We start from the raw sequence: 19644 nt of genomic DNA, 5'->3' as shown, positions 1-19644 counted from the left end.
TTGTAAGATGCATCTCGTATGAGTACTCCATCAAGATATATTAATCTCGTCGAGAATTTACGATCCGAAAAAAGAGAAATATTAATAAAATATCGTAGAATAATTTTTATAAGAATCGTAGAAATTATTACTCGAAAGAAGAAATCCACATTATTATATTCATTGTCGAATGAAAGAGGCTCGACATTCCTGTTTTACTATATTCTACTAAATACACACGTACACTCGTATATTTGCGCAGTCTGGAAGCAGCGAAGAAACATCCTGCCGGAAGTGGAGGACGACACAGTTACGGAAGCCAGGGGAGTCGCATGCTTCCACGTAGAGAGAGAGAGGCTTCTATGCCTTCTATCCCGAGGGGGAAAAAGAGGGCCGATAATAACCGCGTAACCGGCAATTGCACGCGAGCAATTTATCGCCGTTTCTCGGCTACGTTCCACTCCCCTCCCGATCGATAAGGGCAAGACCGGTGAAACGAGGAAGACACGCGTTCCTGCGAGATTTCAGCCTCCGCGTGAGATAATGAGCCGCTCCTCCGCTCGAGTGATAAAGGAAATGGAAGCGGGGTGTAATTGCGCCTCAGATAAATGGTTGCCGCTTCTTTTCCTTTTTCTTTTCTTTCCTTGATAAGAAGGTGTACGATAAATTTCCTATACCTGAGGAGAATTGTTGTCGGAAGTGTTGGCTTCCCGAGAATCGAAGGAAAATTATTACTTTTGTACGTTCTAAACTTTTGATTTAAATTTTTTTTTTTAAATTTTCTTGCATGTGTTACACGTATTCTTTTGTTACTCGCACACACGATTCACGCTCGTAATCGGGCGACACTGCACGACAGACACAGTGTTTACAGACACCGTCTCCCCCCCGGTGTGTACACGTTTACACTGTTCAGGAAAAAGGAAACAGGTCTCGGCCGGCATCGTACATGCATCTCGTACACGTATCCACCACACTGTGCAACCACTGTGTGTAGATACGCTCACGAAACGTGCACACGTGCGCGCGCGACAAGCGTGACCGCGCGCGGCGCCGAGCGCTTTCGCGCCCGCCTCGTTCCGTCTCGCGGCTTTCTCATCCAGCCGGTTCAAAAGGTCCTGTCCAGGATGCAGAGGCGAGCACGCAAGAAGCGTAGGCTACAAGGGAGCTCGAACGCCGCCAGGCCACCCTGTAGCCTCCAACTTTTTCTCTCTCTCTCTTTCTCTTTCTCTGTTTCCTTGTGATGGGGAAGACAAGAGATGGAGAGAGGAAAGAGGCTGTTGATTGTAAAGAAATTTTATTTGACTTTATCATTATTAAATGGAATCACGATTCATGAATTGATTATCGTTGAATGAATCTTTTAATTTAAGTACACGTTAGGAGACGTAACGATGATTGAAATTTCTAGAAAATTTTAGAGAATGTGAAAAGAATTTTGAACAAATTATTAAATTTAATAGAATTAAAGAAAAAAAGAATATTCACGTAGGTGAATATTGGTAGAAAATTTAATATCGAATCTCCGCGCCGATACAAATCGCTCCAGTTTAACAGCTTCACACGTTTTCAACCGTGCGCAGAGCAGAAAATAGAAGGACTCGTGCAAAGGTCGTGCAAACAGGATAGAGAGAAGAAGGCCAAGGAAGGAGAGGAGAGAGAGAGAGAGAGAAAGAAGGGGAGGGGGAGATCGAAGTGGCTAAAGAAGGACGTTGCTGGAAAGACGAGAAGGGGGACGTGTACAGTTACCAAAGGCCGCGTCGAGCAGCACCACCTCTTACGATAAAGTATCGACTTTGAAAAGTCGGACAGAGATCGTTTCCCTCTTTTTAGCGGAATCGGTTGATCGCTTCCGGCTAAGTTTCGGACGAAAGTCGAACATTCGTGGGAATGAGCGGACGATTCTTGGAAAAAAGGAACACGGATTTCTTTATCTCGCCTCTATTTTCATTTCTGAAATGTACGAAACGAAGACGAACTATATAGTCGAAGGTCGAGACATTCTTTACTGGTTGAGCCTGTATTGAGTAAAGATCTGACAAGATACGTTTGCGATGAAGAAAATAGAAAAGCAAGCGTAACAATTTTAATACGGTCAAAGAAAATTTAAATAGTCGAGAAAGGAACGAGCAAAAGGAAGGAGAAAATAAATAAGTAAATTGGGAATGAAGAAATATCCGAAGAAAATATTTCGAGAAAAAGGAATGACTTTTAACAAAGGGATATTTTGAACCCACGCTGAATTAACCTTTAATTGCATCATCTTCATTGTTGTAATGCATCGGCATCACGTGTAACAACAACAAGGATCACGCAATCGTTCAATTCAAACAACTGTATTCGTAAGAAAGCCGTGGGATAAAGCGGTTTGCTTGCACAAAGATCTTCTTCTCTTCTCTTTCTTTCTAGAGTCAGAGCTCTGGGAAAACTCCCGTGAACTATATGAAACATGGGTGTTGCCAGTTAGTTAACCCACTTCTCACGACGCATGCCTGTTGCAGGCAAAACCTTTTGAGGCGATCGACTCTAATATCTGTTGTCGAGTCGCTTCGCAGCTTTCAACTTTACAAAGAACTTTACCGTATCGCGTACAATTTATTTATTTATTCATTAATAATTAACGTGAATCTTACATTCCTATAATTCATAAATTATTCGCCATGATAAAAAAATCACAATGGTTGATAAAAAAGAAATATTCAAAAGATTATAAATATATATTGATCCAAACATATGTCCCAATATGCAACGAGAAAATCTGCCAAACGTGAAAATTGATAAAACGAAACGCGAAAAAGATGAATAGTCCGTAATGCAACGTTTGCACGATCGAAAGAGAAACGTTATTTATTGACGTGGCCAATAAATTATCCAATTAGAGCGGATCGTTTCGGCAGCCTTCCTCAAACCCTTTCTCCGTGTTCGACACTTTCGTGCAATTCATACATACCGCACGCCCCTTACCCTTCTCTCTCTCTTTCTTTCTTTCTCTCTTTTTTTTTTATTTGATCTTCGATTTTGCACGCACCGTGCGCCAAATCTTTCGTGTAATTCCCGATATTTCTGTGGCCCGATCGAACATGTGTCTGACACGGTGTCGATTTCACGGCGTTCTTTTATCGGCGAAACGGCACGAATTTTTCAAAGTGTGAAAAAGGGTTGGTCGAAGCCCAACCTTTCGCGACGAAGGGTAGAGGCTTTGAGGGTCGATGATCGTTTAAAAAAAAAAAAGAACCAAGATTCGATCGTAGATGTTTTCGATTTCGTTTAATTTTTTGATAGAGATAAATAATATTTTTGTTCCAACAACTTTTGAAAACGTGTTCCCGTTTTTTATTTTACTCTTTAGATATTTTTGTCTACGGAAATTTTTTTCTTTTGTTGCCTTCGATTGCCGACCTGTTATGTTTTATGGGATTGTAAATTTTTTACAAATACATTTACTTTTTGCAAATATCGAGGAGGTATAAGATTTTACGAACTTGCTACTAAAAACGATAATTTCACGGTGTATCAATTTTTGCCATTAAAAGAGCCATGAATGTTTGACCAAAAGTCGACTTTCGCGATGTCTACAAACCGCTTTCTAGGCAATAAAAATTTTACTCGAATCGTTAAACAAGGTATTCCCCGATTTTTCCAAAATCGAAAATAATAAAATTTCATGATTCCGTGACGAATTTAATTAGTTATCAACAATCAATGTTTCCACAAATTAATCATAATATGTAAATAATAGGCGGATGTGTAGAAACTTTCTAAAAATGCAAATCTGTCTGGCAAAATAAAACTCTCCAGTTGCATAATCCATCGACGAGCCTCATTTTTCTTTTTTTTTAAATGGAAATGAGGTACGCCTAAAAATGCCTATTATACATACACAGACAGACTTTCATTTAGTGTCAATAGAGTCGATCAAATCGTATCAAAGCGTATCATGCAAATGAGATACCATCAATCGCCTCGATGGTTCACACTCGAAATCGATCGATCGATACCAAGCCACATATTTTAACTTCTAAGGACTCGAGTGATTCGTGTGAAAACTTATATATGAATCATAATTTTGTCTCACTGATAAAAATAATAATTTGTAATCGAAATGTAAATGTTTATACAGTTTTGAAACTTTTGAAAAATGAATTACATTGGAAGAAAAAAAGGAGAAGAAAACTCGAAAGATCAGAAATAATTACACGAATGTCTATCTCAGAACAACAATTTCATCATTTTCGCCCATTAAACGCGTCGTTATATCCATCTTCCGTTTACGGTACGGGAAAAATTGAAGGGAGGAATAAAAAGTCGACAGGCAATTGCTTTACTCGTACTTGTTTCGAACTGCTATCGTGGATTAAAGATCCGATAAGGAGAAACTGGTCGAAGAAAAAAAGAGCTTCGAAGTTGGTTCTAAACGGGTTTAAATTTCTTTTACAACAAACTTTCCCTCGAGAGAAATTTTTACATCCTTATTTTCTATAAAAAAAAAAGAAAATTCGCGATAGAAGAATAATTATTAATAATAAAGGACAAAGAAAGGGAATTTCGTTTCTGTTAAAATTGTTAATAAATGATTAATGTGAAATAAAAATTTAACAGAACTCTTGTTTGCTCAAAATTGAACAAATTATCGACGAGCAATGTCGAAGAATACGCGAAATACTTTGATATTACGCTTCGATAAGAAATCGTTATGCAAACAAACGTTGCTGATATCCTGCGCGATTCTGATATTCGTTCGTTCTCTTTTCAAACTTACGATCTTTTGCATATTACTCGCGCAACACAACACTCTTCAGGTCCTGGAAAATAGACACGATGCCTCGATCCGAATAGAGATTAACGCGAAAAGATATTGACACGATTACACAACATTTCAAATAATATGTTGGAGATTGACAGGCGTTAATACTTGAAAAGTATTACACGTATTATCGCTTTTACTATTATCGTGCTACCGTTGTGATCCCTGTGCACACTGATATTTCGTGGGACCTGAGAAACTGTGCGTAATCTCGTTACAATTATTGATACTATTCGTAGGAGGATACGTGATTGAAACAAGGCTGGACGATATGAAAAGAAAAAAGAACGAGCGAAAAGAATCGCGAGGATCTTTATTATCTAATATTGTTTAATATTATTTTTAACTAACGTGAATTTCAATTAAAAATATGTTAAAGATTCGTTCTTTAAAAAAACGTTAAAATAATTCAATTAATCGCGAATGTTGATCAATTAAAACTTTTCCTATCGGGAACGATCCATCTATTGGTTTCTATAGTGATGTTCGAGCATTATCAGCTGATTAGCAAATGCGACATATGGCCGTAGTTGGTTTTATTAGATTATCGTACACTTACTTTTTCAACTATAAATCCTTGTTCAACGACATTTTAAGACCGGACATTTTCAGTGAAAGTGGTGAACGGGAAGGACGATAATAATTGGATTTCACTTTCCTTTTTTTTTTTTTTTTTTTTTTTGCGACAAACTTAGAGGTAAGAAAATTTGATTAATTCCCCGTACAAATATTTCCATTCACTGTATAGTACCGCGCCTTTAACTTGATGTCACTCTCTACAACGCAGTTGATCGTGAATCACAGTGACAGGCATCGTTGCATTACGTGAATTTTTCCATTCAACGATAAAAGAAAAACTGAATATTAGCATTGAATATTCTATATCACGTTCGAGATCATAATTAAAATCGTTGATTATCATTTTTATCCGATAAAATAGGTATTAAAATCCTTATCGTCAGAGATACGAAAATCAATAAAGTTGAAAATCTAATTTCTCAACTCACCGAATCACTAGTAGGCGAATTTCTATTCTTTCGTAAGAAATTAATATACAAAAAAAGACACGACGATTATCAATTTTTAATTTAACACGGCCGCAGAAACTTCGTAATCGTTCTTCGCACGAGTTTGAAGGAGAAAGAGAGAGAGCGTAATCGCCCTAAAAACCTCTAATCTCCTAAACTAGACGACTACATAGCCGTGGCACGCGTCTAATGCATACAAAGGAGAGTGGTGGGGGGTTTAGGTGCCCCTCCGTCGTGATTATGGGGTGAACTGTTGGTACGGTGCCCCATAGACGACGGGCCGCCCTTGTGGAGGGGGCAAAATACCCCTCGGGACGGTATATATGCCCTAAGAGCCCCATGCCACTTTCGCAGTACCAAATTGTACCCCGCCTGGCACGGTCTCGCGTTTCTTATTTCCTTTTTTTTTTTTCCCCTCCCCCCTACTCGCCGCCAACGAAACGTTCGGCTATGTCGTGACACGGAATTTCATTCACAAAGTGCAATCGCGGAATCATAGCAAGTTTATGAAGTGAACGAATCTGTGCGACGTATTCTGCGAGGATCAGGTAAGACGATTATCGGTGAAAACGGTGGCGTGGAACGAATTATTCGAATGTACATCGATCGGTGATTCGTGAATTGAGTTTTTCAATCAATCCCTCGTTAAGCCATTCACTTCGTAGAATAATAAACCCGTGAAATATTTATCCCTCTCAGAGATAGACAGCCGCAGCATGTCCTCGGAGTACTCGTTCTGCAGCGAAGGAGGTTTCGACGAGCTGTCGAGTTCCTCCGATTCCGGTTTCGACGTGAGCTTCGAATCTCCCAAGCACGAGGCACAAACGGACGCCCTGTTCCCGCCGGCGAAAGAGGAGAAACGGAAGAAAACTCGGAACACGCGGTGCAAGAGTCCGACACAGGTAAGAGTCCCCCCTATCTCTCAGAGATCACGCCCACCCAAAGAGAGCATCCTGCCAGGAGTGCGCGCGGCTCGAAAAGAACAGAAGGAGGATAAAGGAAGGAAAGAGGCGAAATGATTCACATCTCGAAACCATTGGTTCGCCCGCAGGTGCTCAGACTGAAAAGGAATCGTCGAATAAAGGCGAACGATCGCGAGAGGCACAGGATGCACACTCTGAACGACGCGTTGGAACGCCTGAGGATGGCGTTGCCCACGTTTCCGGAGGACACCAAGCTCACGAAAATCGAGACCCTCCGTTTCGCCCACAACTACATCTGGGCCCTGTCCCAGACGCTGGGAAACACGGAAACTGGGGAGATCACCGTGAACGTGGGCAACGTGACGGTCAGCATCAGCGAGAATGGAAACATGATCACATCCTCGACAGGAAGTTGCGCGGTCGCCGCGCAGAAGCGGCTCGGCCCGTCGCACGCTGTGTTCCCTTATCCCCAGGAGAGATTCGTGCCCGAATGGCAGGAATACGATTGTTACAGCGACCAGAGCAGTGTCAGCCCACCGATGCAGTATCAACCGTGCTACGACCAGAGGATGTACGCCCATCAGCATCAGCTTCCGGCTCCGCATCATATGGGACATAACAACATGTATCAGTGTCTTTAGAGAGTTCTTTTTTTCTTCTTCTTCTTCTTGTGGAAGTTGGATAGTTTGGGATAGATGGTTGTTTCGGATGGGAATGGGACGAGGATGGACTTGGATCGTCCAAGTTTTCGAAGATGGCTTGGTAGATAGTGAGGATTGATTGCGGTGAGGGAGATTAGACGGATGGAAAGGGGTTGATGCGTGGGTCTGAGCGGGGGAGTAATAAAGACGAATTTTCAAGGTTAGTTACTTACGAGGCTTCGAAGTGAATTTGGTACTTGACTCTTGAATAATTGAATTAATTTTGAAAATTTCTATTGGAAATTGTAGGAATGGCAGTAAACGTGAAATTTTTCCAACAAGTTGATCGGATTAGGTTCACGTTGGTAACCGAACATGAGTCATCGTCGCCATTGTACTTATTGCAATGAGCAACGAAGTTACTTAGGAAGTATTCGACACAGTGTAACGATTATCGATGAAATTCTGTCAAACGTCGAGTGCCAAGTATTAAAATCTAATCGAAGCCGTCGCTTAAAAATCAATACTTGAAGACCAAAGAATACTTGCATACCATTTTCAACGCAACTAACATATGTCCATATTCTAGTGAATTTTCGCGTAGTAAATTTCCCAAAGTTCCAGCGTAATATTGCAATTTACAAAGAAAAACAAATTGTGCTTTTCATCTGCATATCATCGAACGAAAGTAAAAGCGTTATTCAAGATTTCGCGTCGAATTAACGAATTAGCGAGTGTAAAAAAGAAAAAAAGAAAAAAAAGAAAAAAAAGAATAGGTCAGTGCGCAACGTGTTATTTACTTTGTAAGAAAAGCATTCTATTCGCAACGAATTACTAGGATTAAGGATTAACGATTTAGATGTAACCAAGATTTTTCACTTCGAGCTAACTTCTTCGACGAAAGCATATTGATTGATCATTTATAATTTCCTTAATAAACCTGTGGAAAAATCGAGGCATCGTGTATACACGGTGTATGATTAGAGACACGTGCGTAAATGCGTTCCTTTTCTTTTCTAGTCATCTAGATGCTCTTAGGTTGATCTCGAACGTTTGATCTCACTGTTTGTTTCTTAGAATTATTCTATTTATAGTATACGTCTCCGCCAGTGCTCTTATCGGATCGTAAAACTGCCGATTCAGGGAATATATATTGTACAGAATATTATATCTTATCAATAAATCATATTTTACCTAGACGCATACACACATCTTTCTCTCCTTTATTAACCGCCTCCCATTTTATATTCTAGAAAAAAATTAAAACAATCAAACTCGAGTTATAATAACAAAATTTGAATATCTCGTCCAATTTTCAAATATACCAAGCATTTCTTCTATTCTTAAATTAAATACAACGAGAAATGATTAGAATTAATAAATTAATCGACTTGCGATAAATTTTACTCTCATCGTCTTCTCAGCTAATCTTCTGAACTGCGCATTGTTCCGTGAACGTCAGTCAAATATTTATACACTGGAGAGCAAGGAGGAGACGCAAGATCACACAAGATAAGGCACGCTCTCGATCGGCGGGCAACGACATGGTGAAAAGGGAGGCGAGAGATCCGCAAACAAGACAGTTACGGATTAAGCGGTTATCGTCTTACTAACGAGCATGCTCGAGCCACTTTGCAGGAATGGAGTCCTGTTCAAGAATGGACGGCCACGTGCCAGGACACGTGTCCTTTGTGGGAATCGCTGCAAGCCAGATGTATCACAAAGTTACGTCTAATCCGGATGGATCGCAACGAGCGTGACTCGAAAACTTTTAACAAAAGTGTAACAATCGAAAAAAAATTGGTTCTAGCAATGGTTAATAATATATACCTGTTATCTCACCTTTTATTTCTGATCTCTCCATATCGCAACGTGGAAATTTCGTAATCTTCACGAATAAACGTTATCGAGAACGATGGATAAACTAATGGCGAAGAGTGGAAAAATGTTATCTTTCCATCCTGGATTCAATAGCTCGATGGTTATTTTGATAGTCTACGCCCCCTTTCGTTCAGCTTGATCAAGTCCTCGCCATTTATTTTTCTAACATCGTGAAAACGAAACACCTATTTCCTCTTCTTATGGAGATCGGTATATTTTGAAAAATAATAATTGATCGATCGATTTCATAACGATCTCATTAACATAAGATCCCAAAAATTTATCGATAAAATTTTCCTTTTCGACCAATAAAAAAATAACTGTGTCGAGCAAACTGACCGGATATTTTTGTCGACGCGGTTTCACGACACCCTTTGATCAATAATTTCGTATACAAGGCCTATTTGCAAACAAGCTGCAAGCTGCGACGAATCCGTTAGCACGCTCGATCGTTTCCCCAAATCTCGCCAATAATGGTAATGCCTCAATGGAACCATTATGCCTACGACAACGTGTATAACTGTGTGCACAACGCGACAGACGGCTACGTTTCGTAAAAGGTGTTGGATTTTGGGGAGATTCGATCAGTTTTTGCGCCCCGACGCTGCTGCAGGGGTCACGACGACGAAAAATAAGAAATTGGAGAGAATCACCATCCAGTTGATCTTCCAATGTAACTATTCAAACAAACGAAATAAGAGGATGAAATCCGATTTTTTTCTTTTTAAAACGATTGAATTCATAATAAGAATCGACGAAAATTGATAAGAGAAAAAAGAAAAATGGAAGGAATATACTTGCCATATTTTCTGATCTTCTCTATCGGACAATGAAAAAACTGTTTCTCGGGGCACAGCACTCTCGGTTTAAACAAAGATCGGGCGAGGAATTTTTTACAGGCCATAAACTGGCTGCATTTCGAAGCGCAGTGATTCCGCTTTGATCGACCTTTCGTTGGGTCGTTTCCGTCGAGTGCACATATCGATCGCGCGCAAGGCCCTCATTGTGCCGGGGCGCTGGTCTGTACGGTGACATACTGGTGGCTGACAGAGGTGCACCCCTGTGGAGAGCAGAAGGGGGGTGAACAGTGGCACGAGTAGGGAGAAGGGGGAGTTACGGGTTTTCCTAATTCATGAAAATTCGTGAAATTACCTTGACCGATCGGTGAACACTTAATCGAAGATAAATGGCCGTGATTCTTCCACCACGGAAGATCCCCTTCGAATACGAATAATTGTTGTCGACTCCGTGAAAGGAGTCATACGGATAGAAAAAGTCGAAAGTTTAATAAAACGTCGAGAAACGTTGTACGATCTGTGCAAAATTTCGAGACCTCTGACTCCCAACAATATCTTGATTGATGATGATAGATACTCTTTGATTTTCGTGATCGATGGAATATTTGAAGTGGAAAATGAATACGAAACAATTGGAAAAATTCTATTTATCCTTCGAAATAAGAATCTTACTATAAATATAATTCTCCATAAATAATTCTCCATATAAGAAGTTGCAATTTGTTGAAATTCATTCTCAATCTCGTACGATTCGAATTAATTCGAACAAAGACGATCTCGATCGAAACCACCCCCGATCGTATTTACCCGCAGACAACGCGGGGTGTAAAAAGAAGATTCAGACAAGCATCTTTCGGCATCGTATTTCGGCATCTGTTTAGATCGTAGGGGTAGCCGGGCTTTTCACTGCAACTTGGCATTTGCAGGCCTTTTGTGGCAAACCAACGAACAATGGCTGTTAGACCACTACGTCATGGAGCACACACCCCGCGAGCGCACCATCAACGTCTATTCCATTTTCTTTCCTCCGCGCGTGCCAGCTCGCTAAAATATGGAAAGCCTTATTTGAGTTACAGATCGACGCCCTTGGCCGGAATAAATTGAATTAATGGGAGAACGAGAGTTGATTGTTAAGCTCTTTACAGAGACGGTATTCGTTGAATCACGAATCCACGTGAAATGGAAACTGTGGACAAATTGCGGAGGAAATTGTTGCAAGTTTGGATTTTTATTTTTCTTGAAATTAATCTATCCATATTTATTTAGATTAAACAATATTTATTTGAATAATATTATTAAATCGATGAATTGTGAATTGAATTTTTTTTTTCTATGATTTTGCAAATTAATAATTTATCACGTTGCATCTTATTGCTATAAAAGAATTTTTCAATAGAAATGATCCGTGATTTACAGAATATTGATCGTACAATGTTTACGGATGGGAAAAGAGACTTTCGTTGAAGGAATAAAAAGATGTACGAGAAAGACAGACGTAAGAAGAAGTTTTCGAGGGAGAGATCCGATAACGTTTCGACATTCTTTAATAAGAACTTGACAACAACTGCCGCGAATCTACACGCCATGGTTTGACTCTCGCGATAGAAATATAGGGGACAGATGTCTACGGGGGGCAGGTGTAGCCCAATGTACGCGTGCCAACCAACCCCCCACTGCGCTGCCATTCAAGACTATAATTTACTTGAAGAATGCCCGAGCCAGCCAGGCATTCATCCCGGAATGACGTGGATTACTGGTCCAGGGAGGCAACGAGTCCTCCAAAGTCGATCGGGAATCATCGACGGAACGAACGATCGGCGATAACGTTAACGACCCCTTTTGCTTTACTGTTGCAACAAACTTTTTTTTCTCTTCCCTGGCACGTGGTAACAAAAGATTTTTTAACCGTCGGATCCTTTATATTTTCCAAATATAATAACAATATTCTGTGACATGAAATTTTGATTCGTTATCTTCACACTTCCATTTTCTCTTCTTTTTTTTTTTAATTTTTTATGTATACTGTTTCCATATTGAATTTCAGAGATTATATTTCTTATTATTATTCGAAATATTCTTTGAAATTAATGAATACGAACGATATCGTAATTTTTTTTTTTCTTCATAAATAAATTCGAAATTCGAAAATTTGTTGTACTGAGATTCTTTCTCCGTTTAATATACTCTGCATCGTTCATTAATGACATCAATCGGTCTAACGCTCAGCCTTTAATCACATGTAAAACCGGGATTAAAACCAGAAGGATCGCTGGACAAATCATTGATTTAACGTCATTGTGAAGCATTCGTAAGAGAGCGCGTTTTATTGGGCTTGTAGGGTGAGCTTAGGCAGGATTACAATCTCCCTGAAAATACATTTGATCTGAGGATTTATTCCGCGTTTCAATTGTGTTCTAACTCGAAAAAATTGCACGCATCGATCGCATTTACACACACACACGTATAAAATAACAAATTGAAAATTATAATTTAATTTATTTATCTTTAAAATTCCTCCAATTTATCTTATCTTTTGATGAAACAATTTTACACAATGAAACATTTTTTTTCTTTTCTTTTTTTTTTTTTTTGTAATTCTATACATTTGGGACGAGAATCATTAGTAACAATCATTCAAGCAACAGTAAAAGTAACGGTGGATGGATATAGAATTTCATTGTGCACGCTCGAATCGAGTTTGGTTTCACGATTTCGCCGAGCAAACGATTTTTCCCTAATTCTCTAAATCGCTCGCAAATAGTAATTCAATCTCGCAATCGATGCGCCCTTTTACATTTCGAAATTACCGGCAAATAGTAACTCAATACGGAATGAACAGAGACTCCTCAAAGTGATTCAATGGGCAAGGAGCGGGCTAATTTCACGGCAACGTTAGTTTCGTGAATGCTCAGGTGGTCGATGCGGTCTTAGGTCAATGGTCAGTTGAACCGACATTGAAAATTTTCTACGCGCTCCTTCTTTTCATACATCGATTCTTATTTGATCTCAAGCTTTCAAGAATCTATATATCTCGATTAAATTGAAGATTTTTCTGAAACGACGTAAGAATTCGATGAAATTTTAATGAAATATTCAACAATTTTCGCTCATCGAGATATAATATTGATATCTCGATCGAGAAAAATTCGAAGCTGGAAGAATTATGAATGTGAGTATTATCTTCAACGAATCGCATTTTCAATTTTACGATGGAAAAAAACGTAAAACACCAGCCGGAGACCATCTAAACATATGCAATGTTATTCCAACACTTTACACGGTACCGGTCCTATAAACAGTCAAGTGGTGCCGTACCTCGTGCCCCATAGATTTCACCATCCTCCTCGCACCCCAAAAATCCCTCAACCCTCCACCCTACCCCTACTCTCTCCGTACCCTCGGCTCAGTCACTGGCTGGCAGCTCATTAAACACCCACAGCACCCCTTGGCCACCCCTCACCCTGATTTAACTATTGTTTAGCTTGCGTGTGTGCGTCATCACCCACAAGGGGAGAACGATCTAGGCTCGTGTGTACGTCGCTCGACGGGTATAGATCGGGGTGTAGATGGAAGTTCCACCATTTTGCCAATGCCGGTCTGTCATCATTGGTGGCTTGATCGAATTTGCAAACCTTGAATGCAATTTCTAATTAATTCGATGAATTTTCATTCGTAGAATTAAAACGTGAATGTTTATTAGATTTTACACTTTTTCTCAATTTAAATATATACGATATTGAAATATTGGAATTTGTAATTAAACTTTGATAATATCATAAATGATAACGAAAATGCCTGTTTCCTGTTTTCTCCTGGAATAATATTAAAATTCGTGACTGCCGATCTTGCATCCTATCTTTTCGTCATAGGTGGCACAACTACTTATGAATCTAGGTACATCGACACGTTCACCATCACCAAAGGAGATCTAACCGGCCATCTGTCCGTATTTTGATGCTCTACGAATCGCAGTGGTTCTTATTTTTATGCACTCCGACCGACAGTTCATATCTATGCGTATCTTGCAAGTAGTGACGGGATTTGCACCCTTCTCCCTTGTTCAAATCAAAATCCGATCTATAAAACCTGCTTGTCATTGTTTGTTAGAAGAATAATTTTCCAAAGAAAGTATTTATTATTTCAATATTATTATTTCAATTGTAAAGTTCAATTTATTAATTTCAATGCAAAATTGTTCATCAAATTTTAGAGTAAAAAGAATAAAGGATCAAGAATTACGACTTCCTATCTAAATTAATTTACTCGTTTCAACTTCGTTAAAATTAATCTTCCTGAAGAGAATATTCACACCGTATACCCATAATTTATCCATCCATTCTTCTTTACAATCTTGAAATTCTGTAATACAATTCTAAATTAAAATCCAGATATTATTTATTAAATAATAATGCATTATTTCAAAAATTTCGAGATCTCTTTCTTAAAAAATTTGAAAAATAAAAGAGAAACGAAGACAAGAGGAAATATCCTCGTTTCGTAAGCTCGAATTCATTATCTGGTCGGGCATTGCGGACAATGAGCACCACCGGAAATGCTGAAGTGACGTGGCGAGTACACCGGCGTTACGATTTCGATCGGTGTGTCCCCACCGCCGATTTCACCCTTTTTTCCATGAACACAGGCCTGCTCTCGCTACGGCCCTGCGCCACATTATTATTTCATAACAATCGCGGCGTGCATAGACCGATAAATGCTATGTCCCGCAAGTTATGGTTCGTTGGACAAGCCACGGCTCAAGGTAAATCGTGACTTGACTTTGGCATTAAAAACTTATACTCGTTACACACGCTGTGCTCCATATATTTTTCGCATAATGTAAAGCGCAACACATAAAAAGTTGTAAAATTAATTTAAAATAATTTCGTAATATGAGGTGGATAAAAAAAAACCTATCTAATTGAATAGTCGATTAACTATTTTTACAATTACTCGAGTAATTCGAGATAATGACCGACCGTATTACAGAGTATAATTACCACGCTTAATCATTTACTAACGAGTTGAGCTGCTTTTTCAGTTCCATCATTTACCGATCTCATAAAAAGATACTCGTAATTATAACACCGCAATGTCTCATTGGAGAGATGATGACAATTATTTAAAATTTCTTTACTTTAATTTCTTTCTTCTATCCTATTCTCTTTATAGCTTTCATTTTACATTTACAACGAAAGAAAAAATTAAAATCTAGTTCATTTCACGTGTAATTTATATATATATAGGACAAGCATTTTCTATAGAGAGGAAAAAAAAAAGGTGGAAAGGTGTTCGATTTTATCCAACCCTTTTTCCCATTAACGAGAACGTTGTAACGGGAGCTCTATAAATCTTAACCACGATTTCCTGTTTCCCTTAGGTTCCCATTGAAACGAAATTCCGTTATCCGGATGCGTACCTTTCTTCGAGATGCGTTGGAAAAAAGAAAAAAAAGAAAAAAGAAAGAAAAAATTTAATTCTATGAATTAGGAAGTTCACCCTTGAGAATCTCACGCTCAAGATATACACTGCCTACTACACGGATCGAAGAATCGATGTTCTATGAACGTTTTCCTCCCTCACGAAAAATGGATGGGAAAAATTAGTGAAAATCGGGTAAAGTAATATTCTTGAAGGGTCAAAAGCGCGAAAATCCTAAGTTTGCCGTTTCTCTGTGATCTTTGCCGCGAAGTAGTGGATTTCAAAGACGCCGGCTGGTCGCTTTTCTTCTGGCATACCGCAAGAAACGAGCGTGAAATGGGCGCACGCTTCGCCAGGATTTCGGGGTGGCCAACGATATCGAGGGGTGGTCCGTAAAAATTTTGTGAAAGCGCGTTAAACGATCCACGAGAAAGCACCGTGTGAAAATTGAACGAGAATCTTCAACAAAGGACATTAAAAATTTTGCTTTATGATAAGATTCTATAATTTTTTCAAAAGTTGTATCGAACAAGCGTAAGAATTATTTTTAAAAAAATATACGTGAAAAAAAAGGTAACAATACCGTGATAAATCTAGTATCGTAAAAATCTAAATTATTGACGCGGAAGCGGAACAAGCGTAGAAAAAAAAAAAAAATCTTGCACCTGGCACCGCTTTTTTTACTCCACCCGGAAACGATCGCGAGATATAATAAGTCGCAGGATATTTTTAAAAGAAGCTTGCTTCCGCAGGTTGGGTAGGGAAAAAATCAGGCGTAAAATGATTTTCTGCTTACTACTATTCCGGCCGTGTATGTTTTCCAGCGGCATCGAGAACAAGGGAGGGATGGAAGGGAAGAAGGGAAGTTGGAACAACGTGGCTAGTCGCGACTAGCATGTCGAATCGATTTCAATGCATCGGAGAACGTGACTTCGGGGGTGAGTGCTACCTTTATGAGGAACCACCGGTTGTGTAATTTCAAGGTATTTAGCGCTCCTAACGAGGAAAACACCCCCGATCCTTCCCCCTCCGTGAAATGTCACAAGATTTTTGGATTATGGGAAATCTATTCTCGTCCCCGTAAATTGAGATAGCTTTATTTCCAACACAATCTTCTTCCAAGTATTTCTTACTATATATAATTAAATTATAAAAGTTTCGTCTATGCACGAAGGAAGGAATATTTGTTATCGGGATCGATATGATTGGATCAGACGCGATGACGATTTTTCCGAGCTAACCGCAAACCGTGGAATATCACGCCCGACTCTGGTTCGACGATCCTTTTCAGCCAATCAACCTTATCCGCACTTTAGTGTTTCGAGTTATCGCCACGTGCCGGCCACGCGACTACGACGCATCATCCCCCATGCACTTCGCCACGTGCCCGTTTTGCGTGGTAATTCGTCGTTGTCAATTCGAGTACGGATTACTCACAGATAACACCTCGGTAAAAAGAAAGGCGGAAAGATAATAACTAAAAAAAAACCGGTAATCCATTCATTTGCGATTGGAAACGTCGCGAGTGTCGTCTCGAGTGCTCCTTAAAAGATATGCTCGAAAAGACTGCATATGCTCTACTTTCGTTTATTTTTTTGCGAAATCTTCAGATATAATTCAATTTTCTAAAAAAATAAAAATAAAAAGAAAAGTTTTGACATCTGTAACACAGATCTTACATCTGAAATATATTGTTGAATGATCAAGATTATAGATTATGTATTTTTTAAGTTGAAATTTAATCATTTTCTTCTCTGATGATAATCTTGATGATACAGAAAATGGAAGATTGTTTCGTGGAAACGAAATCAAGTAACTTTAGCCTGACCTAGGGAGGAATATCGGGAATTAAAATGATGCGTAACAAAGGTCACGTGCGTGTTCACGATCGACACGTGATCAGGAAGGCCGAGCTACGACTAAATGCCAGCGCCACGTGCATTTATCATTGGGTAGTCGGCTTTGAGAAATTGATAGCGGGAAATTTCACACCAGGATGCACGTGTTCACCTACCACCGTGTAAAAGTTGGGGGTAATTGAGATATCATAGCCGGTTTCCCACTGACAAGGGAATAAGGCTAATTTGAATTAGGGTTGACGATCAATTATGCGTAAGTATCTCTTCAAGCACTGTTACTTGTAAATTGTTTGTTATTACAATAGATGGCGTTAGTGGACACTTTCGCGATGTCTTTGTTCTTTAATAATTGAAATTCATCGTGAAAAATTTTAAATTATCCCTTGAAAAATTATTTCGCGATGATTCAAAGGAAGGGGAAGGGGGTAATCATCCCTTGTTAATATTATAGATCAACAGATTGCGATAATTTTAGTAGATTGTTATAAAGTGAATTTCTTAATTTTTTTTTTCGATTAAATTTTTCTTTACAAGAATTCAAAATTATTCTATCATATTATAGATTTTAAGAGATGTAATCGCAGACTATTTGTTAATGTATCATGTTAATGTAGATGGTGGTTATATTTTTAGCTCGTGGCACGTGCCAGCGGAACAATGTGGAAAAATAAGCGTAATTGAGATATAAAAGGCGATTCTTATCCGGTGAGAAATTCTTCGAGCTAATTCGAATGCTTGCACCCTGCCTCGACACGTGGCTCGAGCGTGTGCGAATCTTTCCGCAGCACGTGCTGTGCGGTAACGCTAAATTCGATCGATGCATCGAATTTATTATGCACCGTGTGACCTCAACTTTCGAGCATCTTATTAGAATAGCATTAACCAAACCAAAGTTGGTAACACGTTTGATACATTTTCAAAACGATAAAAAAGCGTATATCAGATTACATGAAAATTAAAAATAAAAATATTTCTATTACATTATTGTAACTTAAAATTTATTTATTATATTTTTTTTCTTTTGAAAATCTCTGATGATCTTGTTCCCCTATGTTTATAGGCAATAATAAGCTAGAATGATAGTGTCAAGAGCGGGAGAAAGAATAGTGCTGACAAGAGTCGGACAGCGCCTGAGGATATTTAACCCGGCTTGCACATCGGTAAATGTTTGATCCACGTGAACTGCCCGTGGCAGTTTGCACAGCGTTTCAATTAAAACGCGCATAACGATGAAATAAAATTATTGAACCATGAGTTCGATCAATGAAACATGAACAAACACGATATCAATGGACTCTTCGTGATGAAAAAAGAGTCATTCGTTTAAAATTTTATGCACGCGAATCCGCTAACAGAAAATACAATTGATCTTACCTCTTTTCTTCTTCTTCTTACAAAAGAATTAGAACAATAATTATTATAAATAAAATAACGGAAATCGCGATAGAACGGAAAAATTTGGATTTATTTGGACCCTATTTGGGATGACGATATCCACCCGCACTTAAATCCGCTCGAGATAACGAATCACTCGCATGTTCCTGCAAACGAATTCATGCCCTTCGACCGACAATAAACTGTATTATCTTGGATCCAGGCCACTCGATGCACCCTACAGCTACATCAAAGGGAAGAATTCGATCGAGGGAGACGATCGATAACGAAATAACCTCGAATGCTTCGCTTCGTGTGTAATTCTATGCTCATCTACGAACACTTTATTCTCCGCTTCTTCCTTTGATGCGGTATCGTATACTTGGTATGTAGACTCGATTTTTTTCCCCCCCTTTCTGCGTATCTCGATTGGATCGATCCGTGACAAGTTTTATTTATGGAAACTTTGTGACGCGAAATGTCTAAAAATTTCTTTACAAATTCTTCCCTTCCATTTTAAAAGATTAGAAATAAAAATTAATTCCTTTGTAAAATCATTTTAAAATAATTTTTAAATTTGGAACATTCGAATGCCTTGGATACTTTGCAAACTATATCTTAATTCTAATATTCCATTCATTATCGTTTCTAATAAGTTACGTATAAATAAAATTATAAATTAAAATTAACCAAATATTTTCTTTTGTATAAAATCATCCTGACAATGGTAAAATTTTGTAACTGCCCTGTTAGGGTTTCGAAAGGGTGCGTCGAGGTGTATCGAGAAAGAGAAACAAAAAAGGGCCGCATTAAAAATTGTTCTGAATCTCATCTAGGTCGAATAATCAGATACCTTTCTGTTGCGTACCAGGTGAGCCTGTTGAAGCGAATAACGCCTTTTGACGTTAACGCCAGACCTCTTGTGTGCGCGGCCACCATA

At 38.9% G+C, this 19644-nt stretch overlaps 1 protein-coding gene across 2 annotated transcripts; it reads left to right on the top strand.

Annotated features, from left to right (window-relative positions):
- The first annotated feature begins 4529 nt into the window (after positions 1-4529).
- Positions 4530-8580, top strand: LOC725085 (basic helix-loop-helix neural transcription factor TAP). Of its 2 annotated transcripts, XM_001120974.5 has the most exons (3): positions 4530-6359; positions 6511-6713; positions 6863-8580. In XM_001120974.5, the coding sequence occupies exons 2-3, from the start codon at positions 6528-6530 to the stop codon at positions 7373-7375; spliced, it is 699 nt and encodes a 232-aa protein (XP_001120974.1). In that variant the 5' UTR covers positions 4530-6359; positions 6511-6527; the 3' UTR covers positions 7376-8580. The 2 variants fall into 2 exon arrangements, with proteins under 2 accessions (XP_001120974.1, XP_026300268.1); XM_026444483.1 differs by having other exon boundaries at positions 4530-6713.
- The last annotated feature ends 11064 nt before the right edge of the window (positions 8581-19644 follow it).

The sequence above is a fragment of the Apis mellifera genome, linkage group LG12, assembly GCF_003254395.2.
Source record: "Apis mellifera strain DH4 linkage group LG12, Amel_HAv3.1, whole genome shotgun sequence".
Classification (NCBI taxonomy): domain Eukaryota; kingdom Metazoa; phylum Arthropoda; class Insecta; order Hymenoptera; family Apidae; genus Apis; species Apis mellifera.
The sequence above is the reverse complement of the archived record's forward strand: the minus strand, read 5'-3'. Positions and strand labels throughout refer to the sequence as shown.